The following is a 21,373-nucleotide window of genomic DNA, read 5'->3' on the forward strand; positions in this document are numbered from 1 at the left end:
GGCACGTGCTTGCGCGTGGCCGGCGCATGCGGCGGTGGAAAATTTTTCTAAAAATATGGGGATGTTCCTGAGGTTGAGTAGATCATGTTGGTGTATTCATACACCCCATTTGAGCATTGTATGAGAAGTTATTTCGTGATGTCGGTTATGTGCTTTAAAAATTAACATTTTTATAGTTGTTTCGCATATAGGTGAGACTTATCCCGAGGACGAGCGTGGTTACTCGAAGCAAGGGGGTTACGACCCTTCTACATACCAGTGAGTGGACTTTTGGTTTTCCATATATACCTATATACTTATACTTTTCCCAGAAAGTGAAATGAAACGTTTATTCGTTTATATGCCATGCTTATTGTTTGCCATTTATTTACGCATTATTAGTTGCATATATATATGTGTATTGGTGCTGTGGACGCACAGGTAAGTGCCAGGTAAGTTATGGTTTATGTTTATGTTCAATAGTGATTTGAGATGCATAGAGAGCTCATAACCTGCATCCCCGGTGTTAGTGCTCCCGCCCAGAGTTGGGCACAGTTCTTCACGTGATGTTCACCTCCCGCACCACACGCTCATCTTGGATCCAAGTTAGGTGCACAGTCATGTCGTACATACCACTTTAGGTGGTTCCGACTCGTAGGTGACCCGCGATTATTCGCCCAACCTTCACGTGATCGTAGCACTCGAGCGTACTTATTATACACCCAGTCCTGTCGTATAGACCACTTTAGGTGGTTCTTCCTCTTTGGGCTTATCATTCCCTCACGGTTTTGTTTTTGGGAACTCATGAGCAACTTCCCAATGGTTCACCCATCATGGGATTGCTCCAACCTCTTTCTCGCTTAACTTCGAAGTTCCTACAGAACCCGAAGCCAGTGAGCTCCCAAAATGCCTCATGCTAGGTAGGGTTGGGAATATACATTTAAGGATCACTCCCCTAGACGATGTGGGATGTTACAATCCATCCCCTTTAAGGGCCCGACGTCCTCGTCGGCACACCACGGCCAGGGTTAAGCTCTGATACCAAATTGTCACATCCCAGCCCGAGGCGGATCACTTCCTGGGCCCGCTCCACCACTGTAGCACGATATTGTCCACTTTGGGCTTACCATTCCCTCACGGTTTTATTTTTGGGAACTCATGAGCAACTTTCCAGTGGGTTACCCATCATGGGATTGCTCTAGCTCCCTTCTTGCTTAACTTCGAAGTTCCTACGGAACCCGAAGCCAGTGAGCTCCCAAAAGGCCTCATGCTAGGTAGGGATGGGAATATACATTCAAGGATCACTCCCCTGGGCGATGTGGGATGTTACATCTCTAGTACTATTGATTCTTTATTTAAAAAAGGGGAAATAAGAATCCCCTGCACTTTTCTAATACTCTTTAGATTAAACATTGGTTCTGTTTTGAAATTTGATTAGGATGCCAAAATAATAGTAATGTCAGCATTTTTATTTTGGGGAAACTTGAAATAAGTCCAAATTTGTAAGCAATTACTAGATATAATCCCATTTTAGTTAATTATTGATTTAAGTCTAGTGACTCATTGTCCACGTCATTTTATTTTCATTTTTTTGTCAAAATTACCCTTCTATTAACATTATCCTTTAATTCTAGATTTACTTGTATTATGAAATTAATTATTTATCTTTAAATAATCCCCTACTTGTAGAATTAGTTTTAAAGTATATCTTTTCTTCCATAACTCCCGTATACAATTTGTGCTGTGTTCTCCGATCCCCTTCCTTCTTGTTTAGTTTCTTCTTTCAAGTTTTAAAATTTCCAGAAAAATGTTCTCTTCCCAGGATAAATTAAACAGCCACAGCCCACAGGCATAAGGAAATTGAAACCAACATCCTGCTTGATAAGAATGTCTCAATTCAAAAGGAATGAAAAGGCCAAACCTAACGTAACAGAGACTCAACTACTCTAAAATCAGAAACAATAAAACTCGTTAACACTGAAACAACCGGTGACTTCAGGCTGAACAAATTCCAAACCATGCAGATGGATCCGAGTCAACATCCAGGATACTAAACCAACTCATTCGCCTTATGAAATTCAAGTATAGCGGTTGTCAAGATGTATAAAATGTACACTGTTGGGATCTAGCATATAGAAACTAGAACGAGCAAAAAAAAAAAAAGTTTCACCCTTTCTATAACCAGAACAAAGAAGATCCTAGTTATGTAGAAATCGATAACATCACACAAGATTATGTAAAGGAAAACTCGTGTCCATAGCCCATCTTCAAAATACAGAACCGCAAGATAGATGTTGTATATTTTGTTTGTCTACCTGTATTATATATTTTTGTAATGAATCTATTTGTATATTTTGTTTATTCTACCTGTGTTATAGATTAATTGTATTTTATCTACCTATACGATATGTTTTTGCTCATTAGTCTATATATATCACATATTATTTTGTGTTATCTATCTATACGATAGGTTTTTATTCATAGTCTATCTATATCATAGATTAATTAATATTATCTACCTACATCACAAATTTTTTATCTACCTCGACAACGTTTCTTTTAATTTTTGATAAACTTATAAGATTGGTTGTAATGTGTTTTTAAAATGTTTTTAATTAGAAAATGGGTAGATAAAGATATTTGAATATTCAAATTTTAAATTTTTTAAATTCAAAAATAAAGAATATAAATATTTTTTATTTTCAAGGGGCAAAATAGGTGTAATAAAAAATCAAATAAAATTGGACCCAATCCGAAAATAGGTGAATTTTTTGGACCTGGATCAAACTGCCCCTTTTATATTTATTTAGATTACATGTAATTATTGTGTTTTTTTTTAATTTAAAATGTTAATTATTACCCTTTAATGTTGATATATTTTTGTATGTGGCCTTTTTTTTAGGAAGCCAGTTTCTTCTCCCACATTAGAATTCTGTGATCCTCATTTTTGAATTTTGAATGGACTTATCCATTTCAATTAGTAGTTGTTTTCACTATTTTATATTGATATTATGTGAGATAATTAGACATATTCTCTATTTTCGGAGGCTTGAGGCTGGTACGTTCATATAATATATTTAAACATACCGAATACGTACCAAGAAGATATATAAAGTAACTTACCAAATATGTTTTTTTTTTAAATAAATATAAACGTACCAAAATAATATATAAATGTACCAAATACATACAAAAAAGAAATATGAACATACCAAATGTGTACCAAGAAGATATATAAAGTAATGTACCAAATATGTACCAAGGAGAAATATATGTACCAAAGATGTTTTTTTTTAAAATAAATATAAATGTACCAAATACATACAAAAAAGAAAACAAACATACCAAATATGTACCAAGAAGATATATTAAGTAACGTATCAAATATGTACCAAGAAGAAATCTACGTTTCATGTGTAATTGGAAGGACTTTTTATTAAAATTGAATACTACAATATTTATCTACAAGATTTTAGGAGTTTTGAGATATTATCTAAGAAAATTAAAAGGTATATTAAATATAATGGCAAGTCGCAATCATGGGTATTTTGAAAGACTTTTTATTGGAATTAAATTCTACAATATTTATCTAAAAGATTTTAGGAGTTTTGATGTATTATCTAGGAATTAAAAAGGTATATTTATATAATGGCAAGTTGTGTAATTTAAATTATAAAAAAGGCTATTTCTAATCTATGTGACACCTAAATTGTAGGAAAATGTTTAATCAAAACTTTATAAGGCATAAATGTCTAATCTCAAAATTTTAAAACCTGGGCATTTGTATCAAAACCCCCCTTTAAAAAATAAAAGATAATGCTTGTGTCCCACATGGGAGGACTTACTTGTCCCCTTACTTACGATTAACGATCATTTATCGCCTGATTATCATAATTGAAACAGTTCTTTTTCTTTATCATTATCTAAAGATCATATATGGAAAAAATTATTCAATTTGAAGATCTTTTAGTCATTCATATGCAAAAACAAATAGACGGTTCATCATGAGAATGCTACTTGTTAGCAAAACTGTTGATTGGTTTTACACGTATAGATGACTAAAAAATTATTTAATTTGAAGATCTTTTTGTTATTCATATGCAAAAACAAATGGACGGTTCATCATGAAGATGCTACTTGTTAGCAAAATCGTTGACTGGTTTAACAAGTATAGATGACTAAACAATCTCCAAATTAAATGATTTTTTTTTTTTTTTTTTTTTTTTTTTTTTTTTTTTTGCAAATATAATGCTTAGATGATGATAAAGATAATGGATGGTTGCAATTATGAAATTCAGACAGTAAAGGTTTGTTAATCGTAAGTGGGGGCACAAGCATTAAAAATAAATAAATAAATATAAAAAAAAAACCAAAGACACTTCAAATTTGGTTTAGTTTTTCTTTGTTGGGTATGGAGCTTCAGTTTTGATACAATCAAGAGAATTTTTAAGGGAATAAATATGATATTATCTATACTACATGAATTGGAAGTAGGTTAGGCATCCTAATAGGCCAACCATAATATGTTGGTTTTCGAATTCGTCCTTAGAAAGAATCGAACCTAAGACCTCTAATTTATAAGTGAAGAGAAGTACTAGAAAACTGTAGTACTAACTGGTCAACCTTACCTGTAATCAAGCAAAGAGGAACACCAATCCAGTGATCTTTAGAGTGGGAGAATTGAACTCAACCTCGCCTTCCATAATAAATATTATTAATTTTTTTGGTGTCAAAATAACAAATGTTATTAATCAACTGAGTGTTTTTTTTTTTTTTTGAACAAACGATATTGCCTACACTAAGAGTTAACAATGATTTGGTTTAGACTCGTCCTTGGCGAGAATCGAATGTATAATCTCTATCACTTACAAGTGAAAAGTAATATCACTAGATCGTAATCTAAGTGGCATTAATCAACTGAGTTAATAAAAGAGGTTTTTATTCCTCCCTATTATTTATCCTTGCTGCAATCATAATAGTTTAGAAATATAATCGTGTAAATTCTATATTATCTTAGGATATCCTTGTGGGATTATGTTATATCTTATCTTTATATTGTCCTATTAGAGTTACAATTCTATTAGGGGTAAAAAAACTGAACATCTCTACTACTATAAATAAAGGTATGATGGAATGAAAAATCACACCTCAGAATTTCACCAATTCTCTCTACTCTTTGCCGCACCCTCTCTCTATCTCTCTATAACTCTCTAGTTAAATAGGCCCAACCTCCTCCATAGTATTTGAGTGCGAAATTGTCTAGGTGAAGTGGACAAGAAGTAGTAGGTGCTCCGGCAACCATAATCGTTGGAAAGTTGGGACTTGGTGTGCTTTCTCATTTCATAACAAATGTTTCATTTTCAAAACTTGTTGATGCTTGATCAGTAGGTTGCTTTGTGCTGGAAAAGGCTGATTAATCATTTTAAACAAAAAAAAAAAAAAACACAGAGTGAATTACTGAGGTGTAAAGAGCCTTCATTATTCTAGCTTGGGATAAAGGCAATATTATAAAAGTCCTCCATCATACTATTGTTGATTTTTCCATTAATTTAATAAAAGAACTGAGAATAAAGACACCGGTTGAGATATTAAGCAAGGATTAAGATGCCGCAGAGGTAAAGCAATGACAAGTTCTCAATATAGGAGAAAAGGTCTTCAATGATTGAAAAATTATATTATATTTAGATGTGTATGCAGTTATAGTGGAGTTGTGATGTTCTTTTGACATGTATAGTCTTTTAAGTTGTTTAAGATACACATTTAATGTTGCTATTTAGTATTACGGTCCAGCGATATTCTCTTCACTTGTAAGTGAGACATCTTAGGTTCAATTCTCGTTAAAGGTGAATTTGAATCATAATACTGCTAGGTTATTGCGATGTTAAGTTTCTTTAGTGTAGATATTATCGTTTGTTAAAAAAAAAAAATACACATTTAATGTTCGACTTTTATAATGGATTCTTTCACTCAAAAATATATAATGGAAAATTTGGGCCACCAAATTCAACTTTCTTCGGTGCAAAACAGCTTTCATGCCGAAATTTGGTTGGAAGTCGACTATTTCGAATAAGACAAAGAAAATTGGTTGATACGTAAAAAATACAAGGGCAAAGTTGGGTGTAGAAACTGAATTCATGGGTTGTGGTAAGGTGAAAATATTTGGTTTGTGCAGAGCGGGGAAGAAGGACAGGATGGAGAGGGTGGAGAGCTCTACCGAGACGGGGACCGGTTTGGGGGTTTTGATAGAATTGTTAGGTGTGAAAGGTATTTGGTTGTCGCAACCTTTAACTCACCAAGTCATCAAGGTTGTCGCCTGAAGTGTTGTTTATGTGTTAGATTTAAAAATTCGCTACATGTGATGTGGCATATTGAGAATGAATTTCATATTAATGGGAGAAGAGATCATTGCATGAGTTTATAAGTAAGTTTGAAGTTCCACCGTAAAACCAATTGACAATATGAAGAGTAGCCAACTTACTTATAAGCTTATGCAAGTACCCTCATTCTATCAATGTGAGATTTATTATCAACACGTCAATTTTTAAGCTTAACAAGCGAACAACAAAACGAGGTCACGTAGAGCGCGTATGGCCGTTCGACTTCACACGTGGAACAACTTGCTCTGATACTATGAGGAAAGCTGGATTCCATCATAAAAATTAGCAATATAGAGAATAATCTAACTTACTTATAAGTCCATGCAAAATTTTTCCTCTCATCAATGTAAAATTTATTCTCAATATGAAGAAGAGGATTGCCATCATACCCGACCCAACCGTCCCCACTATTTTCTTATTGGAATTAAATCTCATCCAGACCTACATCTTAGTTATTCATCGTGTATCGTGCAGTCAGAAATCATATGACTTTTTTTATTTAAAATTAAACACAAATAATATCTGACGAAAACTGATCGCATGATGTACAATGAATGATTAAAATATGGGAATCCTAGCAAAGTGAATATGGAGAGCATCCTGTTCCTTTCTTACCAAGTCCGCCTCCCCCAAAATATCTGTCCAGATTTCATCTCTTCCGATAACGTCTTATTCTCATCAGAATTTTCTATAAATTGCAATTTCCCATGGCCTATTATTGTTCAGTATAATTTTGTTTTCTATGAAATTTCGGCAAAATTTGAACAGCCATGGACCATACTTTCTTTTTTTCTCATGATTTAAATTCATTCAATATTTAATTCACAATTACAATTACAATTACAGACGAAATGGAAGGACTTCTATTAAACTCCCTATCTAGATTATGACAAATTATATATACCCTTCTTCATACACACCTAGTTAATAGCAGAACATAAGAAGAGAAAGTAGCAGAACAGAGAAGAAGAAGAGAGAGAACGTATCACATGCACTCAATCGAACAGGCATGAATACAGCATCAGTAGGATAACTTCCGTCTTGAAAGTTAGTTGGTGTTTTGGGTGATCCGTTACCAACAATTGTAATTTAAAACCAATACTGTTGTACCAAGAAAAAAAAGATTATTGCTCTTCGACTTAGTCCATGTAGTTTCACAAAACTGTAGAGAGCTAAATTAGGATTGATTAACAATTCGATCGTATTGAATGCATAAAAATTGGTTTTATCTTAAGCCTGAATTTTTTATAATAGTAACATTTAACATGAACAAGCAAATATACAATACTAATAAGTATTTGTTCTACTGGTTTTTTCTTCCTAAGTTGAAAAATGTATTAAGTTCAATTTTCTCCCATACAACATATGAAAAAGGGAAAAGGATCCTTGCCGGATTCTTTTCTTAGGAATCCCATAATTGTGATTGTTCATGGTACATCGTGCGGTCAGTTTTCGTTAGATACTATTTATATTTAATTTTAAATTTTGAAATAATTTTTGACCCCACGATGTACGATGAACAATCATGAACGCGGAATCCCTAGGAAAAGGGTCCGATGAGGATCCTTTTCCATAAAAAAGAGCTCACACCACATTTCGAGGCATCGTTTATGGGGATGTGAACTTTGAATGCCTTTGGCTTTGTTTATTGGTCTATTTAAACAATCTTGGAGATGTTAAATTTTAAACATAAATTTAAATTTGACAGATATGTGGTATTTTGACATTTTTTAAAGTTTTGCTCTTCACCCGATATGTCAAATTTTAAACATAATATAAATTTTCATATTTATTTTCTTTGCATTGCTAATGAAAGAAAATGAACTAAAAGGTATAAAAATATTTAAACATTGCATTGGTAATGAAAAGAAATTAAAAGGCAAGACTTTAAACCAATAAAAAGTATTTAATAATTAATTAAAAAAAATAAAGTTGCTGTCAAATTTGGCAGCAAGGGGAGAGATGCCATTCCATGTCATGCCACATCAGAATTGGCTTTTCAGTTCGAAAAATATTGATGTTGTCTTTTTTTTTATCATTATTGCTTATTTGGACATTTTGACATCTTCTTTAGAGATGCTCTTAAGATACATAATTTTCTAAGAATGAGTTGTATGATACAAAATAATTACTCATTGCTAACTGTGATTTTAAGTTATACTCAAGACCTCATCACCATTGTTTGAAAAATTCCGGCTAGCCACTGGCCCAATTAGTCTCTAGGCGTTTGAAAATTTAAAAAGTGAGCGTACACTTACTTAGGCTCTGCCTAGCCCGCTTATGTCACGATTTTGACTTAGATAGAAAATCGATAACTTTCATTTTGCATTTTAATTTTTTCAATAAAATGTAAGAGATTTGTTGAATTCATGGATAAACACTCATTACATACTTATTCCCCATGTTTTCAACAAGTTCTAATACTTTATAATTTATATGTCATATTTTTTGCAATTTATGTATCTTAATATAATTATGTGTGTTTTTCAAGTATAAATAGATACTTATTTATACAATATATAATAAATTTACTTAAATCTGCCTAATTCTCCGGTTAAGCCCTGCCCAACCGCCTAAACGCTAGACTCTGGTCAGTCGCTCGACTAACACCTATCGTTTTTTAGAACCTTGTGCACCATTTTGGTTAGGGTTGGAAATCTTTTCAAAATCTAGTGGAGGTTGAGTTTTCATGAACCGTTGTAATTACTAATTGGACTCAATACTAAATTATGAACCGTTGTAATTACTAAACGAATTTTGGGAAATTTGGAAAAGTACGAAATTATGGAAATTGACTAAGGTAAAAGTTAGAAAAAGGAAAAAGAAACGGACAACCCGACCCAAAACGTTGTCGGTTCCTCTCCCCGGCCTTTGCCGACATGATCATATCTCAACAGCGCATACGTGGCATCTCCGTGTCAGTTAATCTACCCGTCGGCACGAACTAATGCATTTACACAAAACGCACACTCACAATCGGATCCAACTGTCTACTAAATCAACGGCTAATAATACTCGTATCCAATGAGCCCTCTAGTCTCTAGCTCACTTATATAAATGGTGGACACCGCTAGGCGTGATGTTGCGTATTGCGATTGTGAACTCTTGAGTGTTATCCGTTAAAGATTTTTTTTTTTCAGAAGAAATAATGGGAGGAACGATGGAGGAGCAGCTGAAGAAGGAGGAGGCAGAACCATCTCTGCCGGTGGAGCCGCGTCTAGCGGTGGAGCCGCGTCTAGCGGTTGAGCCTCCGCTGGCTTCGGCCCCTAGCGACGTCGCGGTTGCGGAGAAGGCGGCTGTGGTCCCGCCGAGTGATGTGGATGTTAAGGGAGGTGATGATGTCAAGGCTCTCGCCGTAGTTAACAGTAAGTGAAGTCTCTGCGTTTCTCTCCTTAGTTAAAGCAGTGAACAGTAAAAAGGTAAAAACTTTTGTAGTGCATTTGTGGTGAAATGTTTTTACTTTTTTAACAGAGGTTCCGGAAACTCTGGTGAAAAAGGCATCAGGAGGATCAATTGACAGAGGTGAGTAATTGAAGTTAATTTGAATTTGTGAAATGATGTTCCATCTGAAGTTTGATTACGTCATCGACTTGTATTATAACACTTGAATTAGTAACGCTGATTGTCACACCTAAAAATTTCATGTCAATTTGTTTTAAATTTCAGATATAGCACTTGCAGGACTGGAGAAAGAAAAGAGTATGTCTTTTATCAGGGCATGGGAAGAAAGTGAAAAGTCTAAGGCAGAGAACAAGTAAGCGTTAATTTCTCACTCGCCTTTAGAGGGCGTGTGAGAAATAAAAATAGATGTCGGATATCACTGCTGTTTTTGTTAATGATTTTTTTTATATGCGTTAATGGCTTTCTACCCACAAAATATGTATGCCATGATTTTGGATTCCTATAAGTCAAGTGGGATAATTGGATTTAGAATATGGTTGAATTGTACTAATTAATTTGAGGAAAATAAATAAAAACTGTCTAGTTAACCGGAAATAAATTCTTGCAGTCGCTTGTTAGTCTAGGGTTGTGTCTGCCGCTGGCACCAAAGTTTGAATTCTTCTAAATTAGAGTAGTTTAGAATAGAATATCGCCTTGGAAAAGACGGGAAGTGAATTCTTTATTTTTTTTGTATATAAAGACATTGGGCCACTTACTCATATGATTTAGTGGTATATCTCTTCATTGGTAAGTGAGAGGTATTAGATTTGATTCTCGCCAAAGACGAAGTTGAAAGGTCTTAAGTTCGATTCTCGCCAAAGACGAAGTTGAACCATATTATTATGACAAGCCTATTGTAAGGCTTAGCCCACTCCCTCATCCTCTTAGCATAGATACTATCGTGTTTTCAAAAAAAGACAAAACATTGTGTCAATGCTTCTTCAAAAGAAGAGCTGCATCTTGTGATAAGTTTGATGATGTTGTTTTGTGGGCGATCCTTTTCTTCCAGTGGCTTATAAAACTGTGAATACAGGGCCCAAAAGAAGCTTTCTGATGTTACTGCATGGGAAAGCAGCAGGAAAGCAGCTGTGGAAGCCAAACTCAGAAGCATCGAGGTAGACCATTTGTTTTTGCACTTTGTTCTGGGTATATCCGTGGAATGTTGGATTTTATGGTCCATCCAACACCCCATTTTTAATATTTCTTGATTAGAATGCTGGAACGTGGGATGGTTTGCTATTTTTATTGATTTCCTGAGGACAATTTCTTAACCTGAAAATTATACACAAGTAAAATTAAGTTCTGTTTTGCAAGTTCGGATCCCGCTCCCCGTAGTTTTAAAAAAAAAATGAGCAAGAAGCACATTCTCTTTACTCCATGAAACAAGGCATTTCAGTTTAATTCAACTTTACCAATGTCAATGGTCAATTGGTATTCAGGAACAATTGGAGAAGAAAAAGGCACAGTATGCAGAAAAAATGAAAAACAAAGTTGCCTTACTTCAGAAACAAGCAGATGAAAAGAGAGCAATGGTTTTAGCCCAGAAAGGGGAAGAACTTCTCAAGGCTGAAGAGACCGCTGCTAAGTACCGTGCAACCGGAAGCATTCCAAAGAAGTTCCTCGGTTGCTTTTGAAGTAGTGCTTTGAGCCGGTGTGAAAACAATCTATGTAACTTCTGGGTTTTGTCATGTGTATATCTTTCTAGTTTGCTCTTTTTGCATTTTGGGGTTCGAGTTGATTTGTTCATTGTGTTCTTTAAATTACCGATACAAAATTAGCAACTGTTCTTACTCGTCTGTGTGTGCATAGGAAGTCTATTTGACTTGTGAATTCCAAGTTTGTTATTTGTTTCAGAAAGCTTTTTCTAGTAATGGGATAATTCTACACTATTCATCTTTCATGTTCTTACCTTGTATTTTCTTCATGTTTTATAAGATCTTTGTTTCGCTCTCGGCAATGCTGCTCATTGTTTACGGATTTCTTTCTGTTTTATAAGATCTTTGTACTAGCTCTTGGCAGCGCTGATGGATCTACAATTTTCTTGTGCGGTAAGTCGGAAGATTTACATTCATCCCTAAAACTGTTTATGAACTGTGTTTTTCTTAAAACTTAACCACTGGATTCTGCAGTTTACACTAAGTTGCTAGCGGATCCAAACTCAGAATCAGGCGGAACACATATAACAGACCAGGTCAGAATATTAGTTGGCCAAACACCAAGTGAGAAATAACAAGCTTATAAAAGGAATCAAAGAATTTAAAGTTGAGTACATGGAGAAAATACTCGCTTACATCTTTTCACGCAATAAATCTCTCACATGTCTGCGTAGGCAATGGGAACGAGTCTCACATATGCTCTACCTTGCGAGTGGCAAGTGAGCTTATGTGCAAGAGACACGAGTGTAGGCAAGTTTTTCTCAAGCTCTAGGTGTGCTCTTAGACCATTGAATGGTATGATGATGTTGCAGATTACAGAATAACCCAAAAAACATGGAACGTAGTACATATTAGCATCTAAATTAGATATGCCATTAGAGACAAAGTAAGCAAGATTTAACTAGTTAATTTATGTCTCAAACGACTGAGGAATCTCTATGTACTATATATACTGGATCCTGAACAAACTAGGTTTGTTGTGGAAACCCTACTAAGTGGTAACAGCACTGCCGCTAACTGTAAGCCAAAAATTAAGCACAGGACCTTTCATCTTAGCTCTCTAACTAAATCGACGGCTTATACAAAACCACCACCAAAAATTCGAGCAGCACATTCGAATACAAAGAAGTCTCGACGCCTGATTCAGAGGGGGCAAATGAAAGACTTGGGCGCCAACCTCGCAGGGGTTGTTGCGTAGTCATCCGCATTGTTTTCTAAGAAGCTCATGTCATCGTTAATTGGGTAATCCAGGAGCAGCTGTAGTGCAGTATCCGATGAGTTCTCCAAATCATTTGAGCACGAGGAGACAGACCCCGCCATCCTGTCTTCAGTGTTAGACTGGCAGATCTTGAATTCCCCCGCTTCGGTGTTGGACTGGAAGAGTTTGTACCCTTCCTCTTCAGTGTTGAACTGGAAGGGTTTATATTCTACATCTTCAGTGTTGATCAAGAAGGGTCTGTATGCCAAATCTTCATTTTGATTGCCTGCCATGGTTGATGACTCTGTTAAGTTGTTGCCAACTTCTGTTGTCACGGCTGACAGCAATCCACATTTGGTCGACGAAGATGCCTGAGAAATGGGGCTTTGGCACACAAATTTATCCGACGTAAGCTTTCTGAATGATTTTCCAACATTGGAGTTCCACAAGCGCAGAAAATGGTCAGACTCAGATTTCTCTGGAGCATGGCTGAAGAGTGATGACTCCCTGGAAAGCCTAGCCTCAGCTTCAAGCCTGGCACTCTCCCATTGTGCCATGTGACGGGTGGCCGCGGAAGCAGATGCGTTGTGATTTAAGCAGTTAGAGGCAAGAAGCTCATGTGTCTGTGGATCAATCCCCATGGCGATAAGGCGCTTCCTCAGGTGCGTGTTCCATAAGTTCTTGATCTCATTGTCAGTTCTTCCAGGCAACTGAGAAGCTATAGTAGCCCACCTGAAAATTGTTCGATACAAGTGAAAAAAGAGTTAGAAACAGGACAAAGTTTCTACAACAGATTAACTGCATATAAGACATTTTCATCTGTTTACAGAAGTAACACAGGTTTGAATTTCTTTGTGGACTTAAGGTCCCGTGTGGTTCAACACAGTTAATAAAGAGTAAATCAGTTTTAAATCTCCGAAAACAGTGTCTCACGGCTAAAAAGCAAGCAGAGAAGCACAATATACCACCTGTTTCCGAGCATGCCATGAAGCTGTATGATGAGTTGCTCTTCGTCCTTGTTGAAGGGGCCTCGTTTGATTTCCGGCCTGAGATAATTTATCCACCTTAGCCGGCAGCTCTTCCCACAGCGTTGAAGACCTATTGAAAAAAGAAAACCACGGTAGATTGGGTAACATGAATTTTCCCACTTCCTAGGATGTTTAAAGCATAATATCCAAGAAAAATTAGCATTATACTACACTTTTTTTTTTTTCTGCAAACCATATAAAATGTTAGCAGTGGCATGCTCCAAAACCACTAGACATTTTTCCCTCCTTTTAGAAGGATTATATCTGTATTTTTTTTTTCTCAATAGTGTTAAAAAGGGGGGAAATGTTCAGATTCAGCATGTAAGAGGAAAATAAGCACAATTTTAACTCATGAGGAAAAGAAGAAAAGAACATGGATAAAAGTAAGAAATTTTTTTATTACAGATGCTACCAACTTATCAAAGTGGAACAAAATTTCAATTAGCTCAAGAGGCGAGAAGGGTTGGGACCAGAATCTTAAAACCCATCACTCACAGTCCCTCTAAAGCTGAACAAATAAACTATCTGGCTCGGTAGAGATTATATAGGAAGAAAAGAGAGGCACTATTTGCTTCACACGAAAACAAAAGCACGTTTCTTTGACTTGAGAAAGCAACAAAATCAAACAAAACCAACTTTTGGCTTTTGGGTTTCAGAAAGGCAAGAAACTTTGCGCTCAAAAGGCAGTATATTTTTTAAAAGGAAAACGTTAAGAAGAAAATTTTCTTAAACAAAATTTGCAAATCAAATAGTATTTTACTAAAAAAATAACTACATTAATCAACATTTGATAATTTAATTATCATTAACCATATCATTTTTTTTTTTTTTTTTGGTTGTAAACTCCATATCATTTGGTTTTGGTTTAAAATTTAGAAGAAAAGTAAGAAAAACCCAAATGAACCTGCAAACTTGGGAAGAGAACGCCAGCTTCCGTGGCCATGGTTCTTGCTGATGTAGTTCAGAAGAAGCTCATCTTCCTCAGGCGACCATGGCCCTTTCTTCAAGTCCTTCTTGTTGTCACAACATGGAGTCCTTCCCATATCTCTCACACCCTTTTAATTCCCAACAAGAGAGAGAGGGGGGTAGAGAGAGAAACAACCACCAACCACCACCGCCACCAGTGCGCCACTCACCAAACACCAACAGTAAAGGTCCCAAGAATAAGAAAAACCGAATTTAAAGCCCCCACAAAAGACTTGATCTTTGATGTGAGAGAGAGAGAGACAGTTAATGCTGGAGGGGTTTGGTCTCTATCTGGAGAAGGAGAAGGGGAAAAGTGATGTTCTAATAAAAATTTATAGAATTATGGATGTGGGTTGTCTGAAAGGCAAGGGAAATTACAAGCTCAGCGAGCTTCAAGCTGTCTTCGCATTAAATTCTTGGCGTTTGGTGGAGAGAGAGAGAAAGATGATCATTGATAGTGAGAGACATTGGCCCCAGACAGTGAAATTAAGCAGCAGAATTTAATGGTGGGATTTCTCCCTTTGAGGTTTGCATTTACACTCAACTGGAAAGAGAGAAAAGCCAAATGCAGGGAAGATGATGGTGAAAGCATTTATGTTGGATTCTCACACAGAAAGACAGTGTGATCCATTTATTTTAGAGAGAGAGGACTTGGTCGGCATTAATGTCAAAGACATTGACATGCAGTCTGCAGAGTACGGACATGCATGATATAACTCCTGGATTTGCATTTACCTCTATATTTTTTTTCTCAATTTATAAGAAATTTAAAAAAGAAAAAACAAACCCTCTAGGCGTCTTAATGCAAATTGATGCCTAAGAGCATCTCCAAATAGGACAACGATCATCTCCGAATTCTTTTTGTGAGGATTTGGAGATCAATTAATCGTATTTGTTCATCGTACATCATGTGGTCAGTTTTGATTAGGTACTATTTATATTCAATTTTAAATTTAAAATTTAAAATGATTTCTAACCCCACGATGTACGATGAACGGACATGATTGATTAATCATCCGAATCCTCACAAAGAAGATCAGGAGATGATCCTATTCCCTCCAAATGAAATGTCAAAAGGTCCACATCATCAATAATAGTAAAAAACAGCACTGTAATGTCAAATCCTATGTGGCATGACATAGAAAGAACATAATGGGTTGTTGTAAAATTTGACAGCAGCTTCAAATTATTTTTTAATAATTAATAATTATTTTTATTAAAATTTTTGCCCTCTCCTGCTCTATCCATCTTTTTGCCGAACCAAAACCACGCTCACAATTTGCAATCACAAAGAAAATCTTGATTTTCCATCTATCACACTCTGTGGAACAATTTCGACTAAAATTCATCACTTTCGGAAAACCTCAAAAATGAAAAAAAAAAAAAAACACTAGTCTCTACCAAATGTGAATCCAGCACCTCCATAATGCACGAATGCCCAATCCAACTCACAAAAGATGACTAACACCAGAGACGAACCAGGTGGAAGCAATAACAGCGATGGTGGAGGTGGATTTCATAGAGTTCAGGCAGAGCGTGACCTAAAATCCAATTGGGAACTCGATATCATACAAAAACTCAAAGAGTATCCAGGTAGAAGCAACATCAGTAGCGATGGAGGCGAATTTTATAGAATGCAACTAGAGCGTGACCTAGAATCCAATTGGGAATTTGATCTCACACAAAAAACTCAGAGAGTATTTGTTTGAGTGGATATTTAATGTTGGGTTTAGTGTGATTAGAGGCCCAAGAAAGCAAAAAGTAGAAGGAGGATTGGGCTCAGACAGTTGGCAATCCAGAAAGAATTGAAAATCATTTCTAGCCAAGAAATAGGCAGTAAGCCTATATGAGAAATGACATACAGAGGGTAGCTCACCCCCAACAAAAAAGTACTTTTCAAGGGCATGTATAGGTAAATAAACGGTGACTCACCATACTCTAGAGGCCATCACCAAAAAGGGAAGGCATGGACAGTCAGGCGAGAAAGTCTATAAAAGCAACAAATGATACAAGGAAGAAGGATACTTAACCAATCAATCAAAAGACATTCAACTTTGCACTCCAACAGTCAAGAAACCAGAAAGCTTTAGTTTGTTCAAACTTTACCCTTTAGTCGCATGTCCAACATAGAAAGCCATCTTTTGTCAAGTTTTTGAAGCTCTGCTACCTTTCCCCTGTATTGTAGTATCAAATTCCTTTAGTAAACTCTATTTATATTTTCATTCTCCAAAGATTACAACCCTTGTAAAACACAAAGAGAAGTGGTTGCAAGAAGACGAACATTGCTTGACACAAGGTTATGATCTTGCTCGAGTCTCTTTTGTTTATACTTACATAAAGTAGATCTGTTGTTTTATGCATCTTTCATTGTATCCTATATCATTTTCGACTGCTTTTTGTTCAAAGTTTCATCCATGATTAATCTTGCTGAACTAATTAACCTTACTGCTTCAATGTTAACCATAACCAAAGAAATAACTGGAAGGGCCTTGAACTCCCTTTAATTGGACATATGCTAGTATGAGTAAAAGTCCTTGTTTACAAGGCAAGAAAAAGAACTTTATACAAACACTGTGCTGACCATAGTAAACTCCCTCTCGATGTAACCTATCTGTAAACAATCCAATTGAACTAAGAAGTCTAAATAACTTGTGGCGCAAGTAATCAACCCATTTAATAACCAAAAAAGAACAATCTGTTATACAAAGATAATGGTGGCATGCTCATACCCATATTAGTTTTGCTTGTGAGCCTTAATGCCTAAAAAAGCCCCACAAAGGCATCATTCAAACTAATAACAAACTCATATTGCAGTACACCAAGCAGCAAACCTTGCCCGACAGGCAAGATCTAGGGGAGTTGTGTGAGGAACGAATCTAGCTCGAACAGTATTTGCTCTGGTGAAATATGCAAAAGGCAATATCACTGTTATTTTTGCAGGTGTTCCTTTTGCTTCAAACTACTATTTTTTTTCTATTAATTTCATAGAAAAAAAATATAATGTTTCTTTAAAATATAAAATAGAAATAAAGAAAAGAAAATAATGTATCAAAATAATAATTTAATTTGACAGATTGGGTGGAGCTAAAAAATTTAAAAGATGTTAAAGTACCAAGGGAGATGTTAAAATAATAATTTAATTTGAGATATTGCGCATAATTAATATAAAAAATCTTTTTAACTAAAGTGTTATTTGCTGACTAAATTAAAAGACTTCGTGATTAGGAGTCAAATTTAACATCAATGTCAAATTTATTTTTGATTAATTTTAATGGTGAGTCATTTATTTCACTAACATTCCAACCAATAAAAATTTTGTTTCAACATTTTTTGTAATAATTACAACCATTTAAAGCACTATTTTAATAAGAAAATAACATTTGACAACTTGGTTGGAGAAGTATTAAATTTGACATAAGACTTCTGTTGGGGCCCAAAAATGTCACACACTAATCCAACCAAGTCTCAAAAGCTAATCATCATGCAAAACCTACATTCAAACCCAAACACATGTCAAGGCACGAGATCGACGAGGAATATATTAACAAACAAGCCATGCCATGGTGGTTAAACCGGATATCACGCCATGCTCATGCTTATTCATCATGCCATGCTTCCTCATGCTAGTCATTATTCATGATAAGCCCAAGTCACATATTTGGGGCTTATCAAGTGGATTATAGTGATATGGTTACAGAAGGTTATTGGGCTTACGTGGAATCGGGGTCATGGAAGACTTTGGGCTACTTGGGGGCCCAAAAATCCAACCCCATACCTTTTGCATTTCATGCAGGCATCATTGAGAGAGAACTAGCCTAGTTTACCTCTTTCCCTAGCAAGCCAACCCCCTTAGTTAGAACTAAACTAGATTCCTGCATTTAATGTATACTAAGCCTAGCAAGTCAGGCATTAAATGTTGACTTTCCTTTCCCAGCTTACATAGACAACCAATGAGCAAAAGCCGTGAAGCACGTTACCAGAAGTAGAGTCTACAGAAGGCCGCTACTCGAGAAGAAGCAAATTGCAGGTTTCAACAGTGCAACTACCTTACTCCAAAACGGGAATAATAGTAGTGCAAGGGAGAAAGGAGGGGAAGACCAAGCCACAAAGGGAGATTCCCTTGAAACCTAGAGATGAACCCTTCACTTACATAAGGAGGGAGAAACCATTACATATTGGAGGGGGGGGAGAACACACAGAAGGTAACACAAAGAGAGATAGAAGAAACACAGGGAGAGAAAACCACCCAGGAAACAAGCCTAGAGAATTCCATTTAGCCCAGAAGCATACTTCAAGCCTCAAGCATCACCCTAGGAAAGCCCAAATTAACTAGCCAAGAATGCCATCCAACCATGCAAATTCCTTCTCTCTCATGTTAAAATGATAACCTTCTAGCTTCCACATGACGTTCCACTTGAGTAAGCCATTATCTTGATTAATCATGTTATATTCGAGCCGTTGATGTTACCGGGGTATTTCCTAAGACAGGCTAACTCTTTTGAGATGTCTCGGGACTTGGTACAAATCTTCACCAAGGGAGACATGAGGACGTTCTCAAAGCCCAAGTCTAGCTTGACCTAAAAGTACCCCAACAACTGAATATTGTCACATTAGCCATCAATTTTAATTTGACTATTATAATTTGATATTTCCTTTAAAAATAGTCTAAGACGAAAATAATATAAAGGAAAATGCATCATCTTGGTATCTTGTTAGGAAGATTAGTTAACATATAAGAACTTCAAATCGTTTTGTTCTTCGTTTAGTCGGATAGAAAACTTGAGAAAGTGGAAGGAGAAGAAGAAATTAACTAAGTGATTTGCATAGTTTTCTCCCATGAATAATTGCATGGGTTTAAAAGATCAATACGCGATCGTACGTAATAATCTTTATATGTATAACTAACAACTTTTTTTGGGGTAGGCTTCACCAAAAAAGTTTTGGATAAAAATGTCCCAAAACAAAAAAATTTCAAAAGCAACCCAAAATAATGCACCAAATAATACAGTGGTATTTTCGTCATTTTAATAGTGTTATTTTAATAATTAATTCTTTTTGTACATTTTTTTTAATTAGTACCTCACAATCCTCACAATAGGCAAGCAATAATATGATTCAATCATTTGTTCATTAAATATTATTTTCTTTATTTTTAAACACGTTCAAAACATCTTAAGAGGTGTGTAATGTGACATCCCACATCGCCCAGGGGAGTGATCCTTATATGTATATTCCTATCCCACCTAGCACTAGGCCTGGCAATTTCTGACACGACCCGATAACCCGACATGACACGACACGAAATTAACAGGTGTTTGGGTCGACACGATAACGAGTCGGGTCGTTATCGGGTAACCCGATAAGCACCTGTTAAGATAACGGGTTGATTCGGGTATACACGTGGGTAACACGATACACGATAAGCAGAATATTATTTTTATAATTTTATAACCCTAAAAAAATACTGTAATAATTATATACATTAATTTTACAATTTTATACCCCTAAAAATTATAATAAATAAATATATATATATATATATATTAAATTAACTATAAAATTTATAATAATTATATATACTATAATAATTATACCCCCAAAATATTAAGTCTATCTGACACACCCCGACCGAGATCGGAGCGTGCTGGCCGTCACACAAAGGTGACGTAACCATGTGCACGTGCGGAAGCTAGTAAAGTAGAAATAAAAGTACGAATAATTAAAAACTAGCATACAAGTACTAGAATAAGTGCTAGTAAGTGCGATACAAATTCAGAGCAGGTCTATAGATCTCCAAATAAAACGACAACAGTAGTACGCCCGAAGGCGACCCTACAATGGGGAATGTCTGTCAGAACGCCGGAAAGCCCTCAAAGGAAACCACCGCAACGGTTAAGCAACTAGAACCTGGAGGGGCGCAAAACAAAAGGGTGAGTGGGCAAAAACAAAGCTCTTTGAAAACCATTTAGCAAAATATATTCTAACCCCTCGCCGTAAAACCTGTATACTACCCAAAAAATAACATATGTACGTATGTATAGATATGCCCAAATTGCTCAAGGGTATGCCAAACATGCTCAAGATATGCCATGCCAAAGCCATAATATGAATGTAAGTGCCCAGGTATAAATCATATCAACGTCATAACATCTGGCAGCCGGAGTCACCTAACGTGACCTGTACGGCTGCATCTAGAGCTCAAATCTCAACTCTATAACTGAACCTGCCCACGAGTCGGAACCACTCAAGGTGGTCTGTACGACAGGCCTGGGTGTAACATATATATACGCTCTAGTGCTACGATCACGTGAAGGCTATGCGAATAATCGCGGGTCACCTACAAGTCGGAACCACCTAATGTGGTCTGTACGACAGGCCTATGCACCTAACTTGGATCCAAGCTGAGCGTGTGGTGCGGGAGGTGAACATCACGTGAAGGACTGTGCCCTACTCTGGGCGGGAGCACTAACACCGGGGGTGCAGGTTATGAGCTCTCTAATCATCTCAAACCACTACTGAAATGTAAATATGAATACCACTTACCTGGCACTTACCTGAGCGTCCACAGCACCCAATATGCATATGTATATGTATGCCACTACTAATGCATGTGATGATGCATAAACAATACTAATATGGTGCATGGCATAACGTAAATAACCCTTTTTAATCAATTTCTGGGAATATAAATGTATATAGGTATATACGGAAAACAAAAGCCCACTCACT

General features: G+C 36.0%; 2 protein-coding genes across 3 annotated transcripts; one reads left to right on the forward strand and one right to left on the reverse strand.

Moving 5' to 3' along the window:
• Positions 1-9,134: 9,134 nt before the first annotated feature.
• Positions 9,135-11,697, forward strand: LOC137734947 (remorin). The gene is made up of 5 exons (XM_068474287.2): positions 9,135-9,721; positions 9,828-9,878; positions 10,023-10,110; positions 10,831-10,912; positions 11,237-11,697. The coding sequence occupies exons 1-5, from the start codon at positions 9,505-9,507 to the stop codon at positions 11,429-11,431; spliced, it is 633 nt and encodes a 210-aa protein (XP_068330388.2). The 5' UTR covers positions 9,135-9,504; the 3' UTR covers positions 11,432-11,697.
• Positions 11,698-12,207: 510 nt separating this feature from the next.
• On the reverse strand, positions 12,208-15,117 carry LOC137734946 (transcription factor MYB17). 2 transcript variants are annotated; one of them, XM_088696416.1, is made up of 3 exons: positions 14,583-15,117; positions 13,616-13,748; positions 12,208-13,382 (listed from the first exon to the last, which is right to left on the reverse strand). In XM_088696416.1, the coding sequence occupies exons 1-3, from the start codon at positions 14,719-14,721 to the stop codon at positions 12,596-12,598; spliced, it is 1,059 nt and encodes a 352-aa protein (XP_088552542.1). In that variant the 5' UTR covers positions 14,722-15,117; the 3' UTR covers positions 12,208-12,595. The 2 variants fall into 2 exon arrangements, with proteins under 2 accessions (XP_088552542.1, XP_068330387.2); XM_068474286.2 differs by having other exon boundaries at positions 13,619-13,748; positions 14,583-15,112.
• Between the last annotated feature and the right edge of the window lie 6,256 nt (positions 15,118-21,373).

Source organism: Pyrus communis, chromosome 7 (assembly GCF_041283825.1).
Source record: "Pyrus communis isolate YQ-2024b chromosome 7, ASM4128382v1, whole genome shotgun sequence".
Classification (NCBI taxonomy): Eukaryota; Viridiplantae; Streptophyta; class Magnoliopsida; order Rosales; family Rosaceae; genus Pyrus; species Pyrus communis.

What these genes read in the sequence shown, in the direction of transcription:
- LOC137734947 (XM_068474287.2), top strand. Translation starts at nt 9,505, where the DNA reads ATGGGAGGAACGATGGAGGAGCAGCTGAAGAAGGAGGAGGCAGAACCA. An exon ending in GGCTCTCGCCGTAGTTAACA is followed by an intron (nt 9,722 to 9,827) that starts GTAAGTGAAGTC and finishes CTTTTTTAACAG; the next exon opens with AGGTTCCGGAAACTCTGGTG. An exon ending in AAGTCTAAGGCAGAGAACAA is followed by an intron (nt 10,111 to 10,830) that starts GTAAGCGTTAAT and finishes CTGTGAATACAG; the next exon opens with GGCCCAAAAGAAGCTTTCTG.
- LOC137734946 (XM_088696416.1), bottom strand. Translation starts at nt 14,721, where the DNA reads ATGGGAAGGACTCCATGTTGTGACAACAAGAAGGACTTGAAGAAAGGG. An exon ending in TTCTCTTCCCAAGTTTGCAG is followed by an intron (nt 13,749 to 14,582) that starts GTTCATTTGGGT and finishes TTTTTTCAATAG; the next exon opens with GTCTTCAACGCTGTGGGAAG. An exon ending in GGCATGCTCGGAAACAGGTG is followed by an intron (nt 13,383 to 13,615) that starts GTATATTGTGCT and finishes AACAATTTTCAG; the next exon opens with GTGGGCTACTATAGCTTCTC.